Raw genomic sequence first — 27,490 nt, 5'->3', positions numbered from 1 at the left:
CCCCAAAGCATCTACGGAAAAACAACACATTATCGGTCGCTTACTGCTAGCAAATTCCTGCACCGATTTATGCCAGCATACCACGAGAAAATACGCTTATTTCCTAATGCTTCCCGTGTAAGTATTTGCAAGACCGATCCCCAACGCATCTACGGAAAAACAACACATTATCGGACGCTTACTGCTAGCAAATTTCTGCACCGATCCATACCAGCATACCACGAGAAAATACGCCCATTTCCTAATGCTTTCCGTGTGCGTATTTGCAAGACCGATCCCCAACGCATGTACGAAAAAACAACACAATATCGGTCGCTTACTGCTAGCAAATTCCTGCACCGATTTATGCCAGCATACCACGAGAAAATACGCCCATTTCCTAATGCTTCCTGTGTAAGTATTTGCCTGACCGATCCCCAACGCATCTACGGAAAAACAACACATTATCGGTCGCTTACTGCTAGCAAATTTCTGCACCGATCCATACCAGCATACCACGAGAAAATACGCCCATTTTCTAATGCTTTCCGTGTGCGTATTTGCAAGACCTATCCCCAAAGCATCTACGAAAAAACAACACATTATCGGTCGCTTACTGCTAGCAAATTCCTGCACCGATTTATGCTAGCATACCACGAGAAAATACGCCCATTTCCTAATGCTTCCCGTGTAAGTATTTGCCTGACCGATCCCCAAAGCATCTACGGAAAAACAACACATTATCGGACGCTTACTGCTAGCAAATTTCTGCACCGATCCAGCAAACCACGAGAAAATACGCCCATTTCTTAATGCTTTCCGTGTGCGTATTTGCCTGACCGATCCCCAACGCATGTACGAAAAAACAACACATTATCGGTCGCTTACTGCTAGCAAATTCCTGCACCGATTTATGCCAGCATACCACGAGAAAATACGCCCATTTCCTAATGCTTCCTGTGTAAGTATTTGCAAGACCGATCCCCAACGCATCTACGGAAAAACAACACATTATCGGTCGCTTACTGCTAGCAAATTCCTGCACCGATTTATGCCAGCATACCACGAGAAAATACGCCCATTTCCTAATGCTTCTTGTGTAAGTATTTGCCTGACCGATCCCCAAAGCATCTACGAAAAAACAACACATTATCGGTCGCTTACTGCTAGCAAATTTCTGCACCGATCCATACCAGCATACCACGAGAAAATACGCCCATTTCCTAATGCTTTCCGTGTGCGTATTTGCAAGACCGATCCCCAGCGCAGCGACGAAAAAACAACACATTATCGGTCGCTTACTGCTAGCAAATTCCTGCACCGATTTATGCCAGCATACCACGAGAAAATACGCCCATTTCCTAATGCTCTCCGTGTGCGTATTTGCAAGACCGATCCCTAACGCATCTACGGAAAAACAACACATTATCGGACGCTTACTGCTAGCAAATTTCTGCACCGATCCATACCAGCATACCACGAGAAAATACGCCCATTTCTTAATGCTTTCCATGTGCGTATTTGCAAGACCGATCCCCAACGCATCTACGGAAAAACAACACATTATCGGTCGCTTATTGCTAGCAAATTTCTGCACCGATCCATACCAGCATACCACGAGAAAATACGCCCATTTCTTAATGCTTTCCGTGTGCGTATTTGCAAGACCGATCCCCAACGCATCTACGGAAAAACAACACATTATCGGTCGCTTACTGCTAGCAAATTCCTGCACCGATTTATGCCAGCATACCACGAGAAAATACGCCCATTTCTTAATGCTTTCCGTGTGCGTATTTGCAAGACCGATCCCCAACGCATCGACGAAAAAACAACACATTATCGATCGCTTACTGCTAGCAAATTCCTGCACCGATCCATACCAGCATACCACGAGAAAATACGCCCATTTCCTAATGCTTTCCGTGTGCGTATTTGCAAGACCGATCCCCAACGCATCTACGAAAAAACAATACATTAACGGTCGCTTACTGCTAGCAAATTCCTGCACCGATTTATGCCAGCATACCACGAGAAAATACGCCCATTTCCTAATGCTTTCCGTGTGCGTATCTGCAAGACCGATCCCCAAAGCATCTACGAAAAAACAACACATTATCGGTCGCTTACTGCTAGCAAATTTCTGCGCCGATTCATACCAGCATACCACGAGAAAATACGCCCATTTCTTAATGCTTTCCGTGTGCGTATTTGCCAGACCGATCCCCAAAGCATCTACGGAAAAACAACACATTATCGGACGCTTACTGCTAGCAAATTCCTGCACCGATTCATACCAGCATACCACGAGAAAATACGCCCATTTCCTAATGCGTTCCGTGTGCGTATTTGCAAGACCGTTCCCCAACGCATCTACGGAAAAACAACACATTATCGGTCGCTTACTGCTAGCAAATTTCTGCACCGATTCATACCAGCATACCACGAGAAAATACGCCCATTTCCTAATGCTTTCCGTGTGCGTATTTGCAAGACCGATCCCCAACGCATCTACGAAAAAACAACACATTATCGGTCGCTTACTGCTAGCAAATTCCTGCACCGATTTATGCCAGCATACCACGAGAAAATACGCCCATTTCTTAATGCTTTCCGTGTGCGTATTTGCCAGACCGATCCCCAAAGCATCTACGGAAAAACAACACATTAACGGACGCTTACTGCTAGCAAATTCCTGCACCGATTCATACCAGCATACCACGAGAAAATACGCCCATTTCCTAATGCGTTCCGTGTGCGTATTTGCAAGACCGTTCCCCAACGCATCTACGGAAAAACAACACATTATCGGTCGCTTACTGCTAGCAAATTTCTGCACCGATTCATACCAGCATACCACGAGAAAATACGCCCATTTCCTAATGCTTTCCGTGTGCGTATTTGCAAGACCGATCCCCAACGCATCTACGAAAAAACAACACATTATCGGTCGCTTACTGCTAGCAAATTCCTGCACCGATTTATGCCAGCATACCACGAGAAAATACACCCATTTCCTAATGCTTTCCGTGTGCGTATTTGCCAGACCGATCCCCAAAGCATCTACGGAAAAACAACACATTATCGAAAGCTTACTGCTAGCAAATTCCTGCACCGATCCATACCAGCATACCACGAGAAAATACGCCCATTTCCTAATGCCTTCCATGTGCGTATTTGCAAGACCGATCCCCAACGCATCTACGAAAAAACAACACATTATCGGTCGCTTACTGCTAGCAAATTCCTGCACCGATTTATGCCAGCATACCACGAGAAAATACGCCCATTTCCTAATGCTTTCCGTGTGCGTATTTGCCAGACCGATCCCCAAAGCATCTACGGAAAAACCACACATTATCGGTCGCTTACTGCTAGCAAATTCCTGCACCGATCCATACCAGCATACCACGAGAAAATACGCCCATTTCCTAATGCCTTCCATGTGCGTATTTGCAAGACCGATCCCCAACGCATCTACGGAAAAACAACACATTATCGGTCGCTTACTGCTAGCAAATTTCTGCACCGATTCATACCAGCATACCACGAGAAAATACGCCCATTTCCTAATGCTTTCCGTGTGCGTATTTGCCAGACCGATCCCCAACGCATCTACGAAAAAACAACACATTATCGGTCGCTTACTGCTAGCAAATTTCTGCACCGATTCATACCAGCATACCACGAGAAAATACGGCCATTTCCTAATGCTTTCCGTGTGCGTATTTGCCTGACCGATCCCTAACGCATCTACGGAAAAACAACACATTATCGGTCGCTTAGTGCTAGCAAATTTCTGCACCGATTCATACCAGCATACCACGAGAAAATACGCCCATTTCCTAATGCTTTCCGTGTGCGTATTTGCCAGACCGATCCCCAAAGCATCTACGGAAAAACAACACATTATCGGACGCTTACTGCTAGCAAATTCCTGCACCGATCCATACCAGCATACCACGAGAAAATACGCCCATTTCCTAATGCTTTCCGTGTGCGTATTTGCCAGACCGATCCCCAAAGCATCTACGGAAAAACAACACATTATCGGACGCTTACTGCTAGCAAATTCCTGCACCGGTTCATGCCAGCATACCACGAGAAAATACGCCCATTTCCTAATGCTTTCCGTGTGCGTATTTGCCAGACCGATCCCCAAAGCATCTACGGAAAAACAACACATTATCGGACGCTTACTGCTAGCAAATTCCTGCACCGATTCATACCAGCATACCACGAGAAAATACGCCCATTTCCTAATGCTTTCCGTGTGCGTATTTGCCAGACCGATCCCCAACGCATCTACGGAAAAACAACACATTATCGGTCGCTTACTGCTAGCAAATTCCTGCACCGATCCTAATGATTTCCGTGTGCGTATTTGCAAGACCGATCCCTAACGTATCTACGGAAAAACAACACATTATCGGTCGCTTACTGCTAGCAAATTCCTGCACCGATTTATGCCAGCATACCACGAGAAAATACGCCCATTTCCTAATGATTTCCGTGTGCGTATTTGCAAGACCGATCCCTAACGCATCTACGGAAAAACAACACATTATCGGTCGCTTACTGCTAGCAAATTCCTGCACCGATTTATGCCAGCATACCACGAGAAAATACGCCCATTTCCTAATGCTTTACGTGTGCGTATTTGCAAGACCGATCCCTAACGCATCTACGAAAAAACAACACATTATCGGTCGCTTACTGCTAGCAAATTTCTGCACCGATTCATACCAGCATACCACGAGAAAATACGCCCATTTCCTAATGATTTCCGTGTGCGTATTTGCAAGACCGATCCCTAACGCATCTACGGAAAAACAACACATTATCGGTCGCTTACTGCTAGCAAATTCCTGCACCGATTTATGCCAGCATACCACGAGAAAATACGCCCATTTCCTAATGCTTTACGTGTGCGTATTTGCAAGACCGATCCCTAACGCATCTACGAAAAAACAACACATTATCGGTCGCTTACTGCTAGCAAATTTCTGCACCGATTCATACCAGCATACCACGAGAAAATACGCCCATTTCCTAATGCTTTCCGTGTGCGTATTTGCAAGACCGATCCCCAACGCATCTACGAAAAAACAACACATTATCGGTCGCTTACTGCTAGCAAATTCCTGCACCGATTTATGCCAGCATACCACGAGAAAATACACCCATTTCCTAATGCTTTCCGTGTGCGTATTTGCCAGACCGATCCCCAAAGCATCTACGGAAAAACAACACATTATCGAAAGCTTACTGCTAGCAAATTCCTGCACCGATCCATACCAGCATACCACGAGAAAATACGCTTATTTCCTAATGATTTCCGTGTGCGTATTTGCAAGACCGATCCCTAACGCATCTACGGAAAAACAACACATTATCGGTCGCTTACTGCTAGCAAATTCCTGCACCGATTTATGCCAGCATACCACGAGAAAATACGCCCATTTCCTAATGATTTCCGTGTGCGTATTTGCAAGACCGATCCCTAACGCATCTACGGAAAAACAACACATTATCGGTCGCTTACTGCTAGCAAATTCCTGCACCGATTTATGCCAGCATACCACGAGAAAATACGCCCATTTCCTAATGCTTTACGTGTGCGTATTTGCAAGACCGATCCCTAACGCATCTACGAAAAAACAACACATTATCGGTCGCTTACTGCTAGCAAATTTCTGCACCGATTCATACCAGCATACCACGAGAAAATACGCCCATTTCCTAATGCTTTCCGTGTGCGTATTTGCCAGACCGATCCCCAACGCATCTACGAAAAAAACACACATCATCGGTTGCTTATTGCTAGCAAATTCCTGCACCGATTTATGCCACCATACTACGAAAAAATACGGACATTTCCTAATGATTTCCGTGTGCGTATTTGCCAGACCGATCCTCGGCGCATCTACGGAAAAACAACACATTATCGGTCGCTTACTGCTAGCAAATTACTGCACCGATTCATACCAGCATACCACGAGAAAATACGCCCATTTCTTAATGCTTTCCGTGTGCGTATTTGCAAGACCGATCCCTAACGCATCTACGGAAAAACAACACATTATCGGTCGCTTACTGCTAGCAAATTTCTGCACCGATTCATACCAGCATACCACGAGAAAATACGCCCATTTCCTAATGCTTTCCGTGTGCGTATTTGCAAGACCGATCCCCAACGCATCTACGAAAAAACAACACATCATCGGTTGCTTATTGCTAGCAAATTCCTGCACCGATTCATACCAGCATACCACGAGAAAATACGCCCATTTCCTAATGCTTTCCGTGTGCGTATTTGCCTGACCGATCCCCAACGCATCGACGAAAAAACAACACATTATCGGTCGCTTACTGCTAGCAAATTCCTGCACTGATTTATGCCAGCATACCACGAGAAAATACGCCCATTTCCTAATGCTTCCTGTGTAAGTATTTGCCTGACCGATCCCCAACGCATCTACGGAAAAACAACACATTATCGGTCGCTTACTGCTAGCAAATTCCTGCACCGATTTATGCCAGCATACCACGAGAAAATACGCCCATTTTCTAATGCTTTCCGTGTGCGTATTTGCCTGACCGATCCCCAACGCATCGACGAAAAAACAACACATTATCGGTCGCTTACTGCTAGCAAATTTCTGCACCCATCCATACCAGCATACCACGAGAAAATACGCCCATTTCCTAATGCTTTCCGTGTGCGTATTTGCAAGACCGATCCCCAACGCATCTACGAAAAAACAACACATCATCGGTTGCTTATTGCTAGCAAATTCCTGCACCGATTCATACCAGCATACCACGAGAAAATACGCCCATTTCCTAATGCTTTCCGTGTGCGTATTTGCCTGACCGATCCCCAACGCATCGTCGAAAAAACAACACATTATCGGTCGCTTACTGCTAGCAAATTCCTGCACTGATTTATGCCAGCATACCACGAGAAAATACGCCCATTTCCTAATGCTTCTTGTGTAAGTATTTGCCTGACCGATCCCCAACGCATCTACGGAAAAACAACACATTATCGGTCGCTTACTGCTAGCAAATTCCTGCACCGATTTATGCCAGCATACCACGAGAAAATACGCCCGTTTCCTAATGCTTCCTGTGTAAGTATTTGCCTGACCGATCCCCAACGCATCTACGGAAAAACAACACATTATCGGTCGCTTACTGCTAGCAAATTCCTGCACCGATTTATGCCAGCATACCACGAGAAAATACGCCCATTTTCTAATGCTTTCCGTGTGCGTATTTGCCTGACCGATCCCCAACGCATCGACGAAAAAACAACACATTATCGGTCGCTTACTGCTAGCAAATTTCTGCACCCATCCATACCAGCATACCACGAGAAAATACGCCCATTTCCTAATGCTTTCCGTGTGAGTATTTGCAAGACCGATCCCCAACGCATCTACGAAAAAACAACACATCATCGGTTGCTTATTGCTAGCAAATTCCTGCACCGATTCATACCAGCATACCACGAGAAAATACGCCCATTTCCTAATGCTTTCCGTGTGCGTATTTGCAAGACCGATCCCCAACGCATCGACGAAAAAACAACACATTATCGGTCGCTTACTGCTAGCAAATTCCTGCACTGATTTATGCCAGCATACCACGAGAAAATACGCCCATTTCCTAATGCTTCCTGTGTAAGTATTTGCCTGACCGATCCCCAACGCATCTACGGAAAAACAACACATTATCGGTCGCTTACTGCTAGCAAATTCCTGCACCGATTTATGCCAGCATACCACGAGAAAATACGCCCATTTTCTAATGCTTTCCGTGTGCGTATTTGCCTGACCGATCCCCAACGCATCGACGAAAAAACAACACATTATCGGTCGCTTACTGCTAGCAAATTTCTGCACCCATCCATACCAGCATACCACGAGAAAATACGCCCATTTCCTAATGCTTTCCATGTGCGTATTTGCAAGACCGATCACCAACGCATGTACGAAAAAACAACACATTATCGGTCGCTTACTGCTAGCAAATTTCTGCACCGATCCATACCAGCATACCACGATAAAATACGCCCATTTCCTAATGCTTTCCGTGTGCGTATTTGCAAGACCGATCCCCAAAGCATGTACGAAAAAACAACACTTTATCGGTCGCTTACTGCTAGCAAATTCCTGCACCGATTTATGCCAGCATACCACGAGAAAATACGCCCATTTCCTAATGCTTTCCGTGTGCGTATTTGCAAGACCGATCCCCAACGCATCCACGGAAAAACAACACATTATTGGTCGCTTACTGCTAGCAAATTCCTGCACCGATTTATGCCAGCATACCACGAGAAAATACGCCCATTTCCTAATGCTTCCTGTGTAAGTATTTGCCTGACCGATCCCCAACGCATCTACGGAAAAACAACACATTATCGGTCGCTTACTGCTAGCAAATTCCTGCACCGATTTATGCCAGCATACCACGAGAAAATACGCCCATTTCCTAATGCTTTCCGTGTGCGTATTTGCAAGACCGATCCGTAACGCATCTAGGAAAAAAACAACACATTATTGGTCGCTTACTGCTAGCAAATTTTTGCACCGATTCATACCAGCATACCACGAGAAAATACGCCCATTTCTTAATGCTTTCCGTGTGCGTATTTGCAAGACCGATCCCTAACGCATCTACGAAAAAACAGTACATTATCGGTCGCTTACTGCTAGCAAATTACTGCACCGATTTATGCCAGCATACCACGAGAAAATACGCCCATTTCCTAATGCTTCCCGTGTAAGTATTTGCAAGACCGATCCCCAACGCATCTACGAAAAAACAACACATTATCGGTCGCTTACTGCTAGCAAATTCCTGCACCGATTTATGCCAGCATACCACGAGAAAATACGCCCATTTCCTAATGCTTCCCGTGTAAGTATTTGCAAGACCGATCCCCAACGCATCTACGGAAAAACAACACATTATCGGTCGCTTACTGCTAGTAAATTCCTGCACCGATTTATGCCAGCATACCACGAGAAAATACGCCCATTTCCTAATGCTTTCCGTGTGCGTATCTGCAAGACCGATCCCCAAAGCATCTACGAAAAAACAACACATTATCGGACGCTTACTGCTAGCAAATTTCTGCACCGATCCATACCAGCATACCACGATAAAATACGCCCATTTGTTAATGCTTTCCGTGTGCGTATTTGCAAGACCAATCCCCAACGCATGTACGAAAAAACAACACATTATCGGACGCTTACTGCTAGCAAATTCCTGCACCGATTTATGCCAGCATACCACGAGAAAATACGCCCATTTCCTAATGCTTTCCGTGTTTGTATTTGCAAGACCGATCCCCAAAGCATCTACGGAAAAACAACACATTATCGGACGCTTACTGCTAGCAAATTCCTGCACCGATCCATACCAGCATACCACGAGAAAATACGCTTATTTCCTAATGCTTTCCGTGTGCGTATTTGCAAGACCGATCCCCAAAGCATCTACGGAAAAACAACACATTATCGGTCGCTTACTGCTAGCAAATTCCTGCACCGATTTATGCCAGCATACCACGAGAAAATACGCTTATTTCCTAATGCTTCCCGTGTAAGTATTTGCAAGACCGATCCCCAACGCATCTACGGAAAAACAACACATTATCGGACGCTTACTGCTAGCAAATTTCTGCACCGATCCATACCAGCATACCACGAGAAAATACGCCCATTTCCTAATGCTTTCCGTGTGCGTATTTGCAAGACCGATCCCCAACGCATGTACGAAAAAACAACACATTATTGGTCGCTTACTGCTAGCAAATTCCTGCACCGATTTATGCCAGCATACCACGAGAAAATACGCCCATTTCCTAATGCTTCCTGTGTAAGTATTTGCCTGACCGATCCCCAACGCATCTACGGAAAAACAACACATTATCGGTCGCTTACTGCTAGCAAATTTCTGCACCGATCCATACCAGCATACCACGAGAAAATACGCCCATTTTCTAATGCTTTCCGTGTGCGTATTTGCAAGACCTATCCCCAAAGCATCTACGAAAAAACAACACATTATCGGTCGCTTACTGCTAGCAAAATCCTGCACCGATTTATGCTAGCATACCACGAGAAAATACGCCCATTTCCTAATGCTTCCCGTGTAAGTATTTGCCTGACCGATCCCCAAAGCATCTACGGAAAAACAACACATTATCGGACGATTACTGCTAGCAAATTTCTGCACCGATCCAGCAAACCACGAGAAAATACGCCCATTTCTTAATGCTTTCCGTGTGCGTATTTGCAAGACCGATCCCCAACGCATGTACGAAAAAACAACACATTATCGGTCGCTTACTGCTAGCAAATTCCTGCACCGATTTATGCCAGCATACCACGAGAAAATACGCCCATTTCCTAATGCTTCCTGTGTAAGTATTTGCAAGACCGATCCCCAACGCATCTACGGAAAAACAACACATTATCGGTCGCTTACTGCTAGCAAATTCCTGCACCGATTTATGCCAGCATACCACGAGAAAATACGCCCATTTCCTAATGCTTCCTGTGTAAGTATTTGCCTGACCGATCCCCAAAGCATCTACGAAAAAACAACACATTATCGGTCGCTTACTGCTAGCAAATTTCTGCACCGATCCATACCAGCATACCACGAGAAAATACGCCCATTTCCTAATGCTTTCCGTGTGCGTATTTGCAAGACCGATCCCCAGCGCAGCGACGAAAAAACAACACATTATCGGTCGCTTACTGCTAGCAAATTCCTGCACCGATTTATGCCAGCATACCACGAGAAAATACGCCCATTTCCTAATGCTTTCCGTGTGCGTATTTGCAAGACCGATCCCTAACGCATCTACGGAAAAACAACACATTATCGGACGCTTACTGCTAGCAAATTTCTGCACCGATCCATACCAGCATACCACGAGAAAATACGCCCATTTCTTAATGCTTTCCATGTGCGTATTTGCAAGACCGATCCCCAACGCATCTACGGAAAAACAACACATTATCGGTCGCTTATTGCTAGCAAATTTCTGCACCGATCCATACCAGCATACCACGAGAAAATACGCCCATTTCTTAATGCTTTCCGTGTGCGTATTTGCAAGACCGATCCCCAACGCATCTACGGAAAAACAACACATTATCGGTCGCTTACTGCTAGCAAATTCCTGCACCGATTTATGCCAGCATACCACGAGAAAATACGCCCATTTCTTAATGCTCTCCGTGTGCGTATTTGCAAGACCGATCCCCAACGCATCGACGAAAAAACAACACATTATCGATCGCTTACTGCTAGCAAATTCCTGCACCGATCCATACCAGCATACCACGAGAAAATACGCCCATTTCCTAATGCTTTCCGTGTGCGTATTTGCAAGACCGATCCCCAACGCATCTACGAAAAAACAATACATTAACGGTCGCTTACTGCTAGCAAATTCCTGCACCGATTTATGCCAGCATACCACGAGAAAATACGCCCATTTCCTAATGCTTTCCGTGTGCGTATTTGCAAGACCGATCCAAAAAGCATCTACGGAAAAACAACACATTATCGGTCGCTTACTGCTAGCAAATTCCTGCACCGATTTATGTCAGCATACCACGAGAAAATACGCCCATTTCCTAATGCTTTCCGTGTGCGTATTTGCCAGACCGATCCCTAACGCATCTACGAAAAAAACACATATCATCGGTTGCTCATTGCTAGCAGATTCCTGCACCGATTTATGCCACCATGCTATGAAAAAATACGGACATTTCCTAATGATTTCCGTGTGCGTATTTGCCTGACCGATCCTCGGCGAATCTACGGAAAAACAACACATTATCGGTCGCTTACTGCTAGCAAATTCCTGCACCAATCCATACCAGCATACCACGAGAAAATACGCCCATTTCTTAATGCTTTCCGTGTGCGTATTTGCAAGACCGATCCCTAACGCATCTACGAAAAAACAGCACATTATCGGTCGCTTACTGCTAGCAAATTACTGCACCGATTTATGCCAGCATACCACGAGAAAATACGCCCATTTCCTAATGCTTTCCGTGTGCGTATTTGCAAGACCGATCCCCAACGCATCTACGGAAAAACAACACATTATCGGTCGCGTACTGCTAGCAAATTCCTGCACCGATCCATACCAGCATACCACGAGAAAATACGCCCATTTCCTAATGCTTTCCGTGTGCGTATTTGCAAGACCGATCCCTAACGCATCTACGGAAAAACAACACATTATCGGACGCTTACTGCTAGCAAATTTCTGCACCGATCCATACCAGCATACCACGAGAAAATACGCCCATTTCTTAATGCTTTCCATGTGCGTATTTGCAAGACCGATCCCCAACGCATCTACGGAAAAACAACACATTATCGGTCGCTTACTGCTAGCAAATTCCTGCACCGATTTATGCCAGCATACCACGAGAAAATACGACCATTTCCTAATGCTTTCCGTGTGCGTATTTGCAAGACCGATCCCCAACGCATCGACGAAAAAACAACACAATATCGTTCGCTTACTGCTAGCAAATTCCTGCACCGATCCATACCAGCATACCACGAGAAAATACGCCCATTTCCTAATGCTTTCCGTGTGCGTATTTGCAAGACCGATCCCCAACGCATCTACGAAAAAACAACACATTAACGGTCGCTTACTGCTAGCAAATTCCTGCACCGATTTATGCCAGCATACCACGAGAAAATACGCCCATTTCCTAATGCTTTCCGTGTGCGTATTTGCAAGACCGATCCGTAACGCATCTAGGAAAAAAAACAACACATTATTGGTCGCTTACTGCTAGCAAATTTCTGCACCGATTCATACCAGCATACCACGAGAAAATACGCCCATTTCTTAATGCTTTCCGTGTGCGTATTTGCAAGACCGATCCCTAACGCATCTACGAAAAAACAGCACATTATTGGTCGCTTACTGCTAGCAAATTACTGCACCTATCCATACCAGCATACCACGAGAAAATACGCCCATTTCCTAATGCTTCCCGTGTAAGTATTTGCCTGACCGATCCCCAACGCATCTACGGAAAAACAACACATTATCGGTCGCTTACTGCTAGCAAATTCCTGCACCGATTTATGCCAGCATACCACGAGAAAATACGCCCATTTTCTAATGCTTTCCGTGTGCGTATTTGCAAGACCGATCCCCAAAGCATCTACGGAAAAACAACACATTATCGGACGCTTACTGCTAGCAAATTTCTGCACCGATCCATACCAGCATACCACGAGAAAATACGCCCATTTCTTAATGCTTTCCATGTGCGTATTTGCAAGACCGATCCCCAAAGCATCTACGAAAAAACAACACATTATCGGACGCTTACTGCTAGCAAATTTCTGCACCGATCCATACCAGCATACCACGAGAAAATACGCTTATTTCCTAATGCTTTCCGTGTGCGTATTTGCAAGACCGATCCCCAAAGCATCTACGGAAAAACAACACATTATCGGTCGCTTACTGCTAACAAATTTCTGCACCGATCCAGCATACCACGAGAAAATACGCCCATTTCTTAATGCTTTCCGTGTGCGTATTTGCAAGACCGATCCCCAACGCATGTAAGAAAAAACAACACATTATCGGTCGCTTACTGCTAGCAAATTCCTGCACCGATTTATGCCAGCATACCACGAGAAAATACGCCCATTGCCTAATGCTTCCCGTGTAAGTATTTGCCTGACCGATCCCCAACGCATCTCCGGAAAAACAACACATTATCGGTTGCTTACTGCTAGCAAATTCCTGCACCGGTTCATGCCAGCATACCACGAGAAAATACGCCCATTGTCTAATGCTTTCCGTGTGCGTATTTGCAAGACCGATCCCCAACGCATCTACGGAAAAACAACACATTATCGGACGCTTACTGCTAGCAAATTTCTGCACCGATCCATACCAGCATACCACGAGAAAATACGCCCATTTCTTAATGCTTTCCGTGTGCGTATTTGCAAGACCGATCCCCAACGCATGTACGAAAAAACAACACATTATCGGACGCTTACTGCTAGCAAATTCCTGCACCGATTTATGCCAGCATACCACGAGAAAATACGCCCATTTCCTAATGCTTTCCGTGTGCGTATTTGCAAGACCGATCCCCAAAGCATCTACGGAAAAACAACACATTATCGGTCGCTTACTGCTAACAAATTTCTGCACCGATCCAGCATACCACGAGAAAATACGCCCATTTCTTAATGCTTTCCGTGTGCGTATTTGCAAGACCGATCCCCAACGCATCTACGAAAAAACAACACATTATCGGTCGCTTACTGCTAGCAAATTCCTGCACCGACTTATGCCAGCATACCACGAGAAAATACGCCCATTTCCTAATGCTTTCCGTGTAAGTATTTGCCTGACCGATCCCCAACGCATGTACGAAAAACAACACATTATCGGTCGCTTACTGCTAGCAAATTTCTGCACCGATTCATACCAGCATACCACGAGAAAATACGCCCATTTCCTAATGCTTTCCGTGTGCGTATTTGCAAGACCGATCGCCAAAGCATGTACGAAAAAACAACACATTATCGGTCGCTTACTGCTAGCAAATTCCTGCACCGATTTATGCCAGCATACCACGAGAAAATACGCCCATTTCCTAATGCTTCCCGTGTAAATATTTGCCAGACCGATCCCCAACGCATCTACGGAAAAACAACACATTATCGGTCGCTTACTGCTAGCAAATTCCTGCACCGATTTATGCAAGCATACCTCGAAAAAATACGCCCATTTCCTAATGCTTTCCGTGTGCGTATTTGCCAGACCGATCCCCAACGCATCTACGGAAAAACAACACATTATCGGACGCTTACTGCTAGCAAATTCCTGCACCGATTTATGCCAGCATACCACGAGAAAATACGCCCATTTCCTAATGCCTTCCATGTGCGTATTTGCAAGACCGATCCCCAACGCATCTACGGAAAAACAACACATTATCGGTCGCTTACTGCTAGCAAATTTCTGCACCGATTCATACCAGCATACCACGAGAAAATACGCCCATTTCCTAATGCTTTCCGTGTGCGTATTTGTAAGACCGATCCCCAACGCATGTACGAAAAAACAACACATTATCGGTCGCTTACTGCTAGCAAATTTCTGCACCGATTCATACCAGCATACCACGAGAAAATACGCCCATTTCCTAATGCTTTCCGTGTGCGTATTTGCAAGACCGATCCCCAACGCATCTACGGAAAAACAACACATTATCGGTCGCTTACTGCTAGCAAATTTCTGCACCGATTCATACCAGCATACCACGAGAAAATACGCCCATTTAATAATGCTTCCCGTGTGCGCATTTGCCTGACCGATCCCTAACGCATCTACGGAAAAACAACACATTATCGGTCGCTTACTGCTAGCAAATTCCTGCACCGATTTATGCCAGCATACCACGAGAAAATACGCCCATTTCCTAATGCTTCCCGTGTGCGTATTTGCCTGACCGATCCCCAACGCATCTACGGAAAAACAACACATTATCGGTCGCTTACTGCTAGCAAATTTCTGCACCGATTTATGCCAGCATACCTCGAAAAACTACGCCCATTTCCTAATGCTTTCCGTGTGTGTATTTGCCAGACCGATCCCCAACGCATCTATGGAAAAACAACACATTATCGGACGCTTACTGCTAGCAAATTTCTGCACCGATCCATACCAGCATACCACGAGAAAATACGCCCATTTCCTAATGCCTTCCATGTGCGTATTTGCAAGACCGATCCCCAACGCATCTACGGAAAAACAACACATTATCGGTCGCTTACTGCTAGCAAATTTCTGCACCGATTCATACCAGCATACCACGAGAAAATACGCCCATTTCCTAATGCTTTCCGTGTGCGTATTTGCAAGACCGATCCCCAACGCATGTACGAAAAAACAACACATTATCGGTCACTTACTGCTAGCAAATTTCTGCACCGATTTATGCCAGCATACCACGAGAAAATACGCCCATTTCCTGATGCTTTCCGTGTGCGTATTTGCCAGACCGATCCCCAAAGCATCTACGGAAAAACAACACATTATCGGACGCTTACTGCTAGCAAATTACTGCACCGATCCATACCAGCATACCACGAGAAAATACGCCCATTTCCTAATGCTTTCCGTGTGCGTATTTGCAAGACCGATCCCTAACGCATCTACGAAAAAACAACACATTATCGGTCGCTTACTGCTAGCAAATTCCTGCACCGATCCATACCAGCATACCACGAGAAAATACGCCCATTTCCTAATGCTTCCCGTGTAAGTATTTGCCTAACCGATCCCCAACGCATCTACGGAAAAACAACACATTATCGGTCGCTTACTGCAAGCAAATTCCTGCACCGATTTATGCCAGCATACCACGAGAAAATACGCCCATTTCCTAATGCCTTCCATGTGCGTATTTGCAAGACCGATCCCCAACGCATCTACGGAAAAACAACACATTATCGGTCGCTTACTGCTAGCAAATTCCTGCTCCGATCCATACCAGCATACCACGAGAAAATACGCCCATTTCCTAATGCTTTCCGTGTACGTATTTGCCTGACCGATCCCCAACGCATCTATGGAAAAACAACACATTATCGGACGCTTACTGCTAGCAAATTTCTGCACCGATTCATACCAGCATACCACGAGAAAATACGCCCATTTCCTAATGCTTTCCGTGTGCGTATTTGCAAGACCGATCGCCAAAGCATGTACGAAAAACAACACATTATCGGTCGCTTACTGCTAGCAAATTCCTGCACCGATTCATACCAGCATACCACGAGAAAATACGCCCATTTCCTAATGCTTTCCGTGTGCGTATTTGCCAGACCGATCCCCAACGCATCTACGGAAAAACAACACATTATCGGACGCTTACTGCTAGCAAATTCCTGCACCGATTTATGCCAGCATACCACGAGAAAATACGCCCATTTCCTAATGCCTTCCATGTGCGTATTTGCAAGACCGATCCCCAACGCATCTACGGAAAAACAACACATTATCGGTCGCTTACTGCTAGCAAATTTCTGCACCGATTCATACCAGCATACCACGAGAAAATACGTCCATTTTCTAATGCTTTCCGTGTGCGTATTTGCAAGACCGATCCCCAACGCATCTACGAAAAAACAACACATTATCGGTCGCTTACTGCTAGCAAATTTATGCGCCGATTCATACCAGCATACCACGAGAAAATACGCCCATTTCTTAATGCTTTCCGTGTGCGTATTTGCCAGACCGATCCCCAAAGCATCTACGGAAAAACAACACATTATCGGACGCTTACTGCTAGCAAATTCCTGCACCGATCCATACCAGCATACCACGAGAAAATACGCCCATTTCCTAATGCTTTCCGTGTGCGTATTTGCCAGACCGATCCCCAAAGCATCTACGGAAAAACAACACATTATCGGACGCTTACTGCTAGCAAATTCCTGCACCGATTCATACAAGCATACCACGAGAAAATACGCCCATTTCCTAATGCTTTCCGTGTGCGTATTTGCAAGACCGATCCCCAAAGCATCTACGGAAAAACAACACATTATCGGACGCTTACTGCTAGCAAATTCCTGCACCGATTCATACCAGCATACCACGAGAAAATACGCCCATTTCCTAATGCTTTCCGTGTGCGTATTTGCAAGACCGATCCCCAACGCATGTACGAAAAAACAACACATTATCGGTCGCTTAGTGCTAGCAAATTTCTGCACCGATTCATACCAGCATACCACGAGAAAATACGCCCATTTCCTAATGCTTTCCGTGTGCGTATTTGCAAGACCGATCCCTAACGCATTTACGGAAAAACAACACATTATCGGTCGCTTACTGCTAGCAAATTTCTGCGCCGATTCATACCAGCATACCACGAGAAAATACGCCCATTTCTTAATGCTTTCCGTGTGCGTATTTGCCAGACCGATCCCCAAAGCATCTACGGAAAAACAACACATTATCGGACGCTTACTGCTAGCAAATTCCTGCACCGATCCATACCAGCATACCACGAGAAAATACGCCCATTTCCTAATGCTTTCCGTGTGCGTATTTGCCAGACCGATCCCCAAAGCATCTACGGAAAAACAACACATTATCGGACGCTTACTGCTAGCAAATTTCTGCACCGATTCATACCAGCATACCACGAGAAAATACGCCCATTTCCTAATGCTTTCCGTGTGCGTATTTGCCAGACCGATCCCCAAAGCATCTACGGAAAAACAACACATTATCGGACGCTTACTGCTAGCAAATTCCTGCACCGATTCATACCAGCATACCACGAGAAAATACGCCCATTTCCTAATGCTTTCCGTGTGCGTATTTGCAAGACCGTTCCCCAACGCATCTACGGAAAAACAACACATTATCGGTCGCTTACTGCTAGCAAATTTCTGCACCGATTCATACCAGCATACCACGAGAAAATACGCCCATTTCCTAATGCTTTCCGTGTGCGTATTTGCAAGACCGATCCCCAACGCATCTACGAAAAAACAACACATTATCGGTCGCTTACTGCTAGCAAATTCCTGCACCGATTTATGCCAGCATACCACGAGAAAATACACCCATTTCCTAATGCTTTCCGTGTGCGTATTTGCCAGACCGATCCCCAAAGCATCTACGGAAAAACAACACATTATCGAACGCTTACTGCTAGCAAATTCCTGCACCGATCCATACCAGCATACCACGAGAAAATACGCCCATTTCCTAATGCCTTCCATGTGCGTATTTGCAAGACCGATCCCCAACGCATCTACGAAAAAACAACACATTATCGGTCGCTTACTGCTAGCAAATTCCTGCACCGATTTATGCCAGCATACCACGAGAAAATACGCCCATTTCCTAATGCTTTCCGTGTGCGTATTTGCCAGACCGATCCCCAAAGCATCTACGGAAAAACCACACATTATCGGTCGCTTACTGCTAGCAAATTCCTGCACCGATCCATACCAGCATACCACGAGAAAATACGCCCATTTCCTAATGCCTTCCATGTGCGTATTTGCAAGACCGATCCCCAACGCATCTACGGAAAAACAACACATTATCGGTCGCTTACTGCTAGCAAATTTCTGCACCGATTCATACCAGCATACCACGAGAAAATACGCCCATTTCCTAATGCTTTCCGTGTGCGTATTTGCCAGACCGATCCCCAACGCATCTACGAAAAAACAACACATTATCGGTCGCTTACTGCTAGCAAATTTCTGCACCGATTCATACCAGCATACCACGAGAAAATACGGCCATTTCCTAATGCTTTCCGTGTGCGTATTTGCCTGACCGATCCCTAACGCATCTACGGAAAAACAACACATTATCGGTCGCTTAGTGCTAGCAAATTTCTGCACCGATTCATACCAGCATACCACGAGAAAATACGCCCATTTCCTAATGCTTTCCGTGTGCGTATTTGCCAGACCGATCCCCAAAGCATCTACGGAAAAACAACACATTATCGGACGCTTACTGCTAGCAAATTCCTGCACCGATCCATACCAGCATACCACGAGAAAATACGCCCATTTCCTAATGCTTTCCGTGTGCGTATTTGCCAGACCGATCCCCAAAGCATCTACGGAAAAACAACACATTATCGGACGCTTACTGCTAGCAAATTCCTGCACCGGTTCATGCCAGCATACCACGAGAAAATACGCCCATTTCCTAATGCTTTCCGTGTGCGTATTTGCCAGACCGATCCCCAAAGCATCTACGGAAAAACAACACATTATCGGACGCTTACTGCTAGCAAATTCCTGCACCGATTCATACCAGCATACCACGAGAAAATACGCCCATTTCCTAATGCTTTCCGTGTGCGTATTTGCAAGACCGTTCCCCAACGCATCTACGGAAAAACAACGCATTATCGGTCGCTTACTGCTAGCAAATTTCTGCACCGATTCATACCAGCATACCACGAGAAAATACGCCCATTTCCTAATGCTTTCCGTGTGCGTATTTGCCTGACCGATCCCCAAAGCATCTACGGAAAAACAACACATTATCGGACGCTTACTGCTAGCAAATTCCTGCACCGATCCATACCAGCATACCACGAGAAAATACGCCCATTTCCTAATGCCTTCCATGTGCGTATTTGCAAGACCGATCCCCAACGCATCTACGGAAAAACAACACATTATCGGTCGCTTACTGCTAGCAAATTTCTGCACCGATTTATGCCAGCATACCACGAGAAAATACGCCCATTTCCTAATGCTTTCCGTGTGCGTATTTGCCAGACCGATCCCCAAAGCATCTACGGAAAAACAACACATTATCGGACGCTTACTGCTAGCAAATTCCTGCACCGATTCATACCAGCATACCACGAGAAAATACGCCCATTTCCTAATGCTTTCCGTGTGCGTATTTGCAAGACCGATCCCCAACGCATCTACGAAAAAACAACACATTATCGGTCGCTTACTGCTAGCAAATTTCTGCACCGATTCATACTAGCATACCACGAGAAAATACGCCCATTTCCTAATGCCTTCCATGTGCGTATTTGCAAGACCGATCCCCAAAGCATCTACGGAAAAACAACACATTATCGGACACTTACTGCTAACAAATTTCTACACCGATTCATACCAGCATACCACGAGAAAATACGCCCATTTCCTAATGCTTTCCGTGTGCGTATTTGCCTGACCGATCCCCAACGCATCTACGGAAAAACAACACATTATCGGTCGCTTACTGCTAGCAAATTTCTTCGCCGATTCATACCAGCATACCACGAGAAAATACGCCCATTTCTTAATGCTTTCCGTGTGCGTATTTGCAAGACCGATCCCCAAAGCATCTACGAAAAAACAACACATTATCGGTAGCTTACTGCTAGCAAATTCCTGCACCGATTTATGCCAGCATACCACGAGAAAATACGCCCATTTCCTAATGCTTTCCGTGTGCGTATTTGCCAGACCGATCCCCAAAGCATCTATGGAAAAACAACACATTATCGGACGCTTACTGCTAGCAAATTCCTGCACCGATCCATACCAGCATACCACGAGAAAATACGCCCATTTCCTAATGCCTTCCATGTGCGTATTTGCCAGACCGATCCCCAACGCATCTACGAAAAAACAACACATTATCGGTCGCTTACTGCTAGCAAATTCCTGCACCGATTTATGCCAGCATACCACGAGAAAATACGCCCATTTCCTAATGCTTTCCGTGTGCGTATTTGCCAGACCGATCCCCAAAGCATCTACGGAAAAACAACACATTATCGGACGCTTACTGCTAGCAAATTCCTGCACCGATTCATACCAGCATACCACGAGAAAATACGCCCATTTCCTAATGCTTTCCGTGTGCGTATTTGCAAGACCGATCCCCAACGCATCTACGAAAAAACAACACATTATCGGTCGCTTACTGCTAGCAAATTTCTGCACCGATTCATACTAGCATACCACGAGAAAATACGCCCATTTCCTAATGCCTTCCATGTGCGTATTTGCAAGACCGATCCCCAAAGCATCTACGGAAAAACAACACATTATCGGACGCTTACTGCTAGCAAATTTCTACACCGATTCATACCAGCATACCACGAGAAAATACGCCCATTTCCTAATGCTTTCCGTGTGCGTATTTGCCTGACCGATCCCCAAAGCATCTACGGAAAAACAACACATTATCGGACGCTTACTGCTAGCAAATTCCTGCACCGATCCATACCAGCATACCACGAGAAAATACGCCCATTTCCTAATGCCTTCCATGTGCGTATTTGCAAGACCAATCCCCAACGCATCTACGGAAAAACAACACATTATCGGTCGCTTACTGCTAGCAAATTTCTGCACCGATTCATACCAGCATACCACGAGAAAATACGCCCATTTCCTAATGCTTTCCGTAGGCGTATTTGCCTGACCGATCCCCAACGCATCTACGGAAAAACAACACATTATCGGTCGCTTACTGCTAGCAAATTTCTTCGCCGATTCATACCAGCATACCACGAGAAAATACGCCCATTTCTTAATGCTTTCCGTGTGCGTATTTGCAAGACCGATCCCCAAAGCATCTACGAAAAAACAACACATTATCGGACGCTTACTGCTAGCAAATTCCTGCACCGATTTATGCCAGCATACCACGAGAAAATACGCCCATTTCCTAATGCTTTCCGTGTGCGTATTTGCCAGACCGATCCCCAAAGCATCTATGGAAAAACAACACATTATCGGACGCTTACTGCTAGCAAATTTCTGCACCGATCCATACCAGCATACCACGAGAAAATACGCCCATTTCCTAATGCCTTCCATGTGCGTATTTGCCAGACCGATCCCCAACGCATCTACGAAAAAACAACACATTATCGGTCGCTTACTGCTAGCAAATTCCTGCACCGATTTATGCCAGCATACCACGAGAAAATACGCCCATTTCCTAATGCTTTCCGTGTGCGTATTTGCCAGACCGATCCCCAAAGCATCTACGGAAAAACCACACATTATCGGACGCTTACTGCTAGCAAATTTCTGCACCGATTCATACCAGCATACCACGAGAAAATACGCCCATTTCCTAATGCTTTCCGTGTGCGTATTTGCCTGACCGATCCCTAACGCATCTACGGAAAAACAACACATTATCGGTCGCTTACTGCTAGCAAATTCCTGCACCGATCCATACCAGCATACCACGAGAAAATACGCCCATTTCCTAATGCCTTCCATGTGCGTATTTGCAAGACCGATCCCCAACGCATCTACGGAAAAACAACACATTATCGGTCGCTTACTGCTAGCAAATTTCTGCACCGATTCATACCAGCATACCACGAGAAAATACGCCCATTTCCTAATGCTTTCCGTGTGCGTATTTGCCTGACCGATCCCTAACGCATCTACGGAAAAACAACACATTATCGGTCGCTTACTGCTAGCAAATTTCTGCACCGATTCATACCAGCATACCACGAGAAAATACGCCCATTTCCTAATGCTTTCCGTGTGCATATTTGCAAGACCGATCCCCAACGCATGTACGAAAAATCAACACATTATCGGTCGCTTACTGCTAGCAAATTCCTGCACCGATTCATACCAGCATACCACGAGAAAATACGCCCATTTCCTAATGCTTTCCGTGTGCGAATTTGCCAGACCGATCCCCAAAGCATCTACGGAAAAACAGCCCATTATCGGTCGCTTACTGTTAGCAAATTCCTGCACCGATTTATGTCAGCATACCACGAGATAATACGCCCATTTCCTAATGCTTTCCGTGTGCGTATTTGCCAGACCGATCCCAAACGCATCTACAATTCAAAACCATTAGATTTTCAGTGAAATTCAGTTTCAAATTCAGTGAAATAAATTAAATTTAATTGTATTCCTTAAAATTTATTTCAATGTTCTTTCTTTTAATTTAATTTTATTAGCTTTGCTTTTAATTGTAGTGACCGTTACCAATCGTTACCAAGAGTGTGCAAGCATTTGAGCTTCAAACATATACAAGTAAATCGTTTTATACGACACGCCCAATAATTTTGGCATAACACGGCACTCATGAAAAAGTAGTTAGAAAAACAGAAGCACAAGAACTTGTTATCAGTCGCTTACTGCTAGCAAATTCCTGTACCGATTTATGCCAGCATACCACGAGGAAATACGACCATTTCCTAATGCTTTCCGTGTGCGTATTTGCCAGAACAATCCCCAGCGCATCTACGGAAAAACAACACATTATCGGTCGCTTACTGCTAGCAAAGTCCTGCTCCGATTTATGCCACCATACCACGAGAAAATACGGCCATTTCCTATTGCTTTCCGTGTGTGTTTTTGCCAGACCGATCCCCAACGCATCTACGGAAAATCAACCCATTATAGGTAGCTTACTGCTAGCAGATTCCTGCACCGATTTATGCCACCATACCACGAGAAAATACAATAATTTCCTCATGCTTTGCGTGTGCGTATTTGCCAGACAAATACCCAACGCATCTACGGAAAAACAACACATTATCGGTCGCATACTACTAGCAAATTCCTGCACCGATTTATGCCAGCATACCACGAGAAAATACGCCCATTTCCTAATGCCTTCCATGTGCGTATTTGCAAGACCGATCCCCAACGCATCTACGGAAAAACAACACATTATCGGTCGCTTACTGCTAGCAAATTCCTGCACCGATTTATGCCAGCATACCACGAGAAAATACGCCCATTTCCTAATGCCTTCCATATGCGTATTTGCCAGACCGATCCCCAACGCATCTACGGAAAAACAACACATTATCGGTCGCTTACTGCTAGCAAATTTCTGCACCGATTCATACCAGCATACCACGAGAAAATACGCCCATTTCCTAATGCTTTCCGTGTGCGTATTTGCCAGACCGATCCCTAACGCATCTACGAAAAAAACACACATCATCGGTCGCTTACTGCTAGCAAATTCCTGCACCGATCCATACCAGCATACCACGAGAAAATACGCCCATTTCCTAATGCTTTCCGTGTGCGTATTTGCCTGACCGATCCCCAACGCATGTACGAAAAAACAACACATTATCGGTCGCTTACTGCTAGCAAATTTCTGCACCGATTCATACCAGCATACCACGAGAAAATACGCCCATTTCCTCATGCTTACCGTGTGCGTATTTGCCAGACCGATCCCCAAAGCATCTACGGAAAAACAACACATTATCGGCCGCTTACTGCTAGCAAATTCCTGCACCGATTTATGCCAGCATACCACGAGAAAATACGCCCATTTCCTAATGCTTTCCGTGTGCGTATTTGCAAGACCGATCCCCAACGCATGTACTAAAAAACAACACATTATCGGCCGCTTACTGCTAGCAAATTCCTGCACCGATTTATGCCAGCATACCACGAGAAAATACGCCTATTTCCTAATTCCTTCCATATGCGTATTTGCAAGACCGATCCCCAACGCATCTACGGAAAAACAACACATTATCGGTCGCTTACTGCTAGCAAATTTCTGCACCGATTCATACCAGCATCCCTGCGGGCAAAATAGCTCGGTTTTAGCATGTTGCCTCTGTTACTCCTACACGAAAAAATTTTGTATTCGTGTAGGAGTAACAGAGGCAGCATGCTAAAACTGAGCTATTTTGCCCGCAGGGATACCACGAGAAAATACGCCCATTTCCTAATGCTTTCCGTGTGCGTATTTGCCAGACCGATCACCAACGCAGCTGCCGAAAAATAACCCATTAATGGTCGCTTACTGCTAGCAGATTCCTGCACCGATTTATGCCACCATACCACGAGAAAATACAACAATTTCCTCATGCTTTCCGTGTACGTATTTGCCAGACAAATGCCCAAAGCATCTACGGAAAAACAACACATTATCGGTCGCTTACTGCTAGCAAATTTCTGCACCGATTCATACCAGCATACCACGAGAAAATACGCCCATTTCCTAATGCTTTCCGTGTGCGTATTTGCAAGACCGATCCCCAAAGCATCTACGGAAAAACAACACATTATCGGTCGCTTACTGCTAGCAAATTTCTGCACCGATTCATACCAGCATACCACGAGAAAATACGCCCATTTAATAATGCTTCCCGTGTGCGCATTTGCCAGACCGATCCCTAACGCATCTACGGAAAAACAACCCATTATCGGTCGCTTACTGCTAGCAAATTCCTGCACCGATTTATGCCAGCATACCACGAGAAAATACGCCCATTTCCTAATGCTTCCCGTGTGCGTATTTGCCAGACTGATCCCCAACGCATCTACGGAAAAACAACACATTATCGGTCGCTTACTGCTAGCAAATTCCTGCACCGATTCATACCAGCATACCACGAGAAAATACGCCCATTTCCTAATGCTTTCCGTGTGCGTATTTGCCAGACCGATCCCCAGCGCATGTATGAAAAAACAACACATTATCGGTCGCTTACTGCTAGTAGATTCCTGCACCGATCCATACCAGCATACCACGAGAAAATACGGCCATTTCCTAATGCTTTCCGTGTGCGTATTTGCAGACCGATCCCCAACGCAGCGTTGGCCGTATTTGCTCGTGGTATGCTGGTGTGGATCGGTGCATGAATCTGCTAGCAGTATGCGACCATTAATGGGTTATTTTTCGGCAGCTGCGTTGGGGATCGGTCTGGCAAATACGCGCACGAAAAGCATCAGGAAATGGCCGTATTTTCTCGTGGTATGCTGGTATGGATCGGTGCATGAATCTGCTAGCAGTAAGCGACCATTAATTGGTTATTTTTCGTACATGCGTTATGGATCGGTCTGGCAAATACGCACACGGAAAGCAATAGGAAATGGCCGTATTTTATCGTGGTATGCTGGCATGATTCGGTGCATGAATCTGCTAGCAGTAAGCGACCGATAATGTGTTGTTTTTCCGTAGATGCGTTGGGGATCGGTCTGGCAGATACGCACACGGAAAGCATTAGGAAATGGGCGTATTTTCTCGTGGTATGCTGGTATGGATCGGTGCAGGAATTTGCTAGCAGTAAGCGACCATTAATTGGTTATTTTTCGTACATGCGTTATGGATCGGTCTGGCAAATACGCACACGGAAAGCAATAGGAAATGGCCGTATTTTATCGTGGTATGCTGGCATGATTCGGTGCATGAATCTGCTAGCAGTAAGCGACCGATAATGTGTTGTTTTTTTATACATGCGTTGGGGATCGGTCTGGCAAATACGCACACGGAAAGCATTAGGAAATGGTCGTATTTTCTCGTGGTATGCTGGCATAAATCGGTGCAGGAATTTGCTAGCAGTAAGCGACTGATAACGAGTTCTTCTGCTTCTCTTTTTGTTACTACTTTTTCATGAGTGCCGTGTTAAGCCAAAATTATTGGGCGTGTCGGATAAAGCGAATTACTTGTTTGTGTTTCGAGCGCATACGCTTGTGCACTCTTTGTAACGATTGGTAACGGTCACCATAAATAAAAGCAAAGCTAATAAAATTAAATTAAATGAAAGAACACTGAAATAAATTTTAGCGAATATAGTAAAATACAATTAATTTTATTGAGTTTGCTGAAATATAATGTTCTTAAATTTAATTTCATGTAATATTATTTGCGTATTTTAATTTGCTTGAAATTAATTGAATTCAATATTGTTTGCTATATTTATTTGACACAGATGTCACTCGACACAGATGTCATTCGACACTGATGTCACTCGAACATCCTGTTGCTTTGTAGGTGAAACCGCATGTCAAGGATAAGAAAACGATAGCCGCATGATGTAAATTGCGAAGCTGAACGTGTGCGCTCATTGTGTGATCGATTTGGCTCGACAGCGCATTGTGAAGAACGGTGGCAAATTGTTCACGTCTCACAAGCTCTCCCTGATCT

General features: G+C 45.1%; 2 protein-coding genes across 5 annotated transcripts in view; one reads left to right on the top strand and one right to left on the bottom strand.

Moving 5' to 3' along the window:
• Window positions 1–455: 455 nt before the first annotated feature.
• On the bottom strand, window positions 456–16,150 carry LOC125768445 (uncharacterized). The gene is made up of 2 exons (XM_049436082.1): window positions 13,203–16,150; window positions 456–548 (listed from the first exon to the last, which is right to left on the bottom strand). The coding sequence occupies exon 1, from the start codon at window positions 15,569–15,571 to the stop codon at window positions 14,330–14,332; it is 1,242 nt and encodes a 413-aa protein (XP_049292039.1). The 5' UTR covers window positions 15,572–16,150; the 3' UTR covers window positions 456–548; window positions 13,203–14,329.
• Window positions 16,151–25,267: 9,117 nt separating this feature from the next.
• Window positions 25,268–27,490, top strand: part of LOC125768447 (uncharacterized) — a 32,186-nt gene continuing 29,963 nt past the window's right edge. For 3 of the 4 annotated variants that reach the window (XM_049436085.1, XM_049436087.1, XM_049436086.1), the window contains exon 1: window positions 25,268–27,461. In XM_049436085.1, coding sequence (XP_049292042.1) covers window positions 25,427–26,506 — 1,080 coding nt within the window. In that variant the 5' untranslated portion in view covers window positions 25,268–25,426 and the 3' untranslated portion in view covers window positions 26,507–27,461. The remainder of the gene's footprint in view (window positions 27,462–27,490) is intronic. The other variant, XM_049436088.1, reaches the window with a different exon arrangement.

This window comes from Anopheles funestus, chromosome 3RL (genome assembly GCF_943734845.2).
Source record: "Anopheles funestus chromosome 3RL, idAnoFuneDA-416_04, whole genome shotgun sequence".
Lineage (NCBI taxonomy): Eukaryota > Metazoa > Arthropoda > Insecta > Diptera > Culicidae > Anopheles > Anopheles funestus.
The sequence above is the reverse complement of the archived record's forward strand: the minus strand, read 5'-3'. Positions and strand labels throughout refer to the sequence as shown.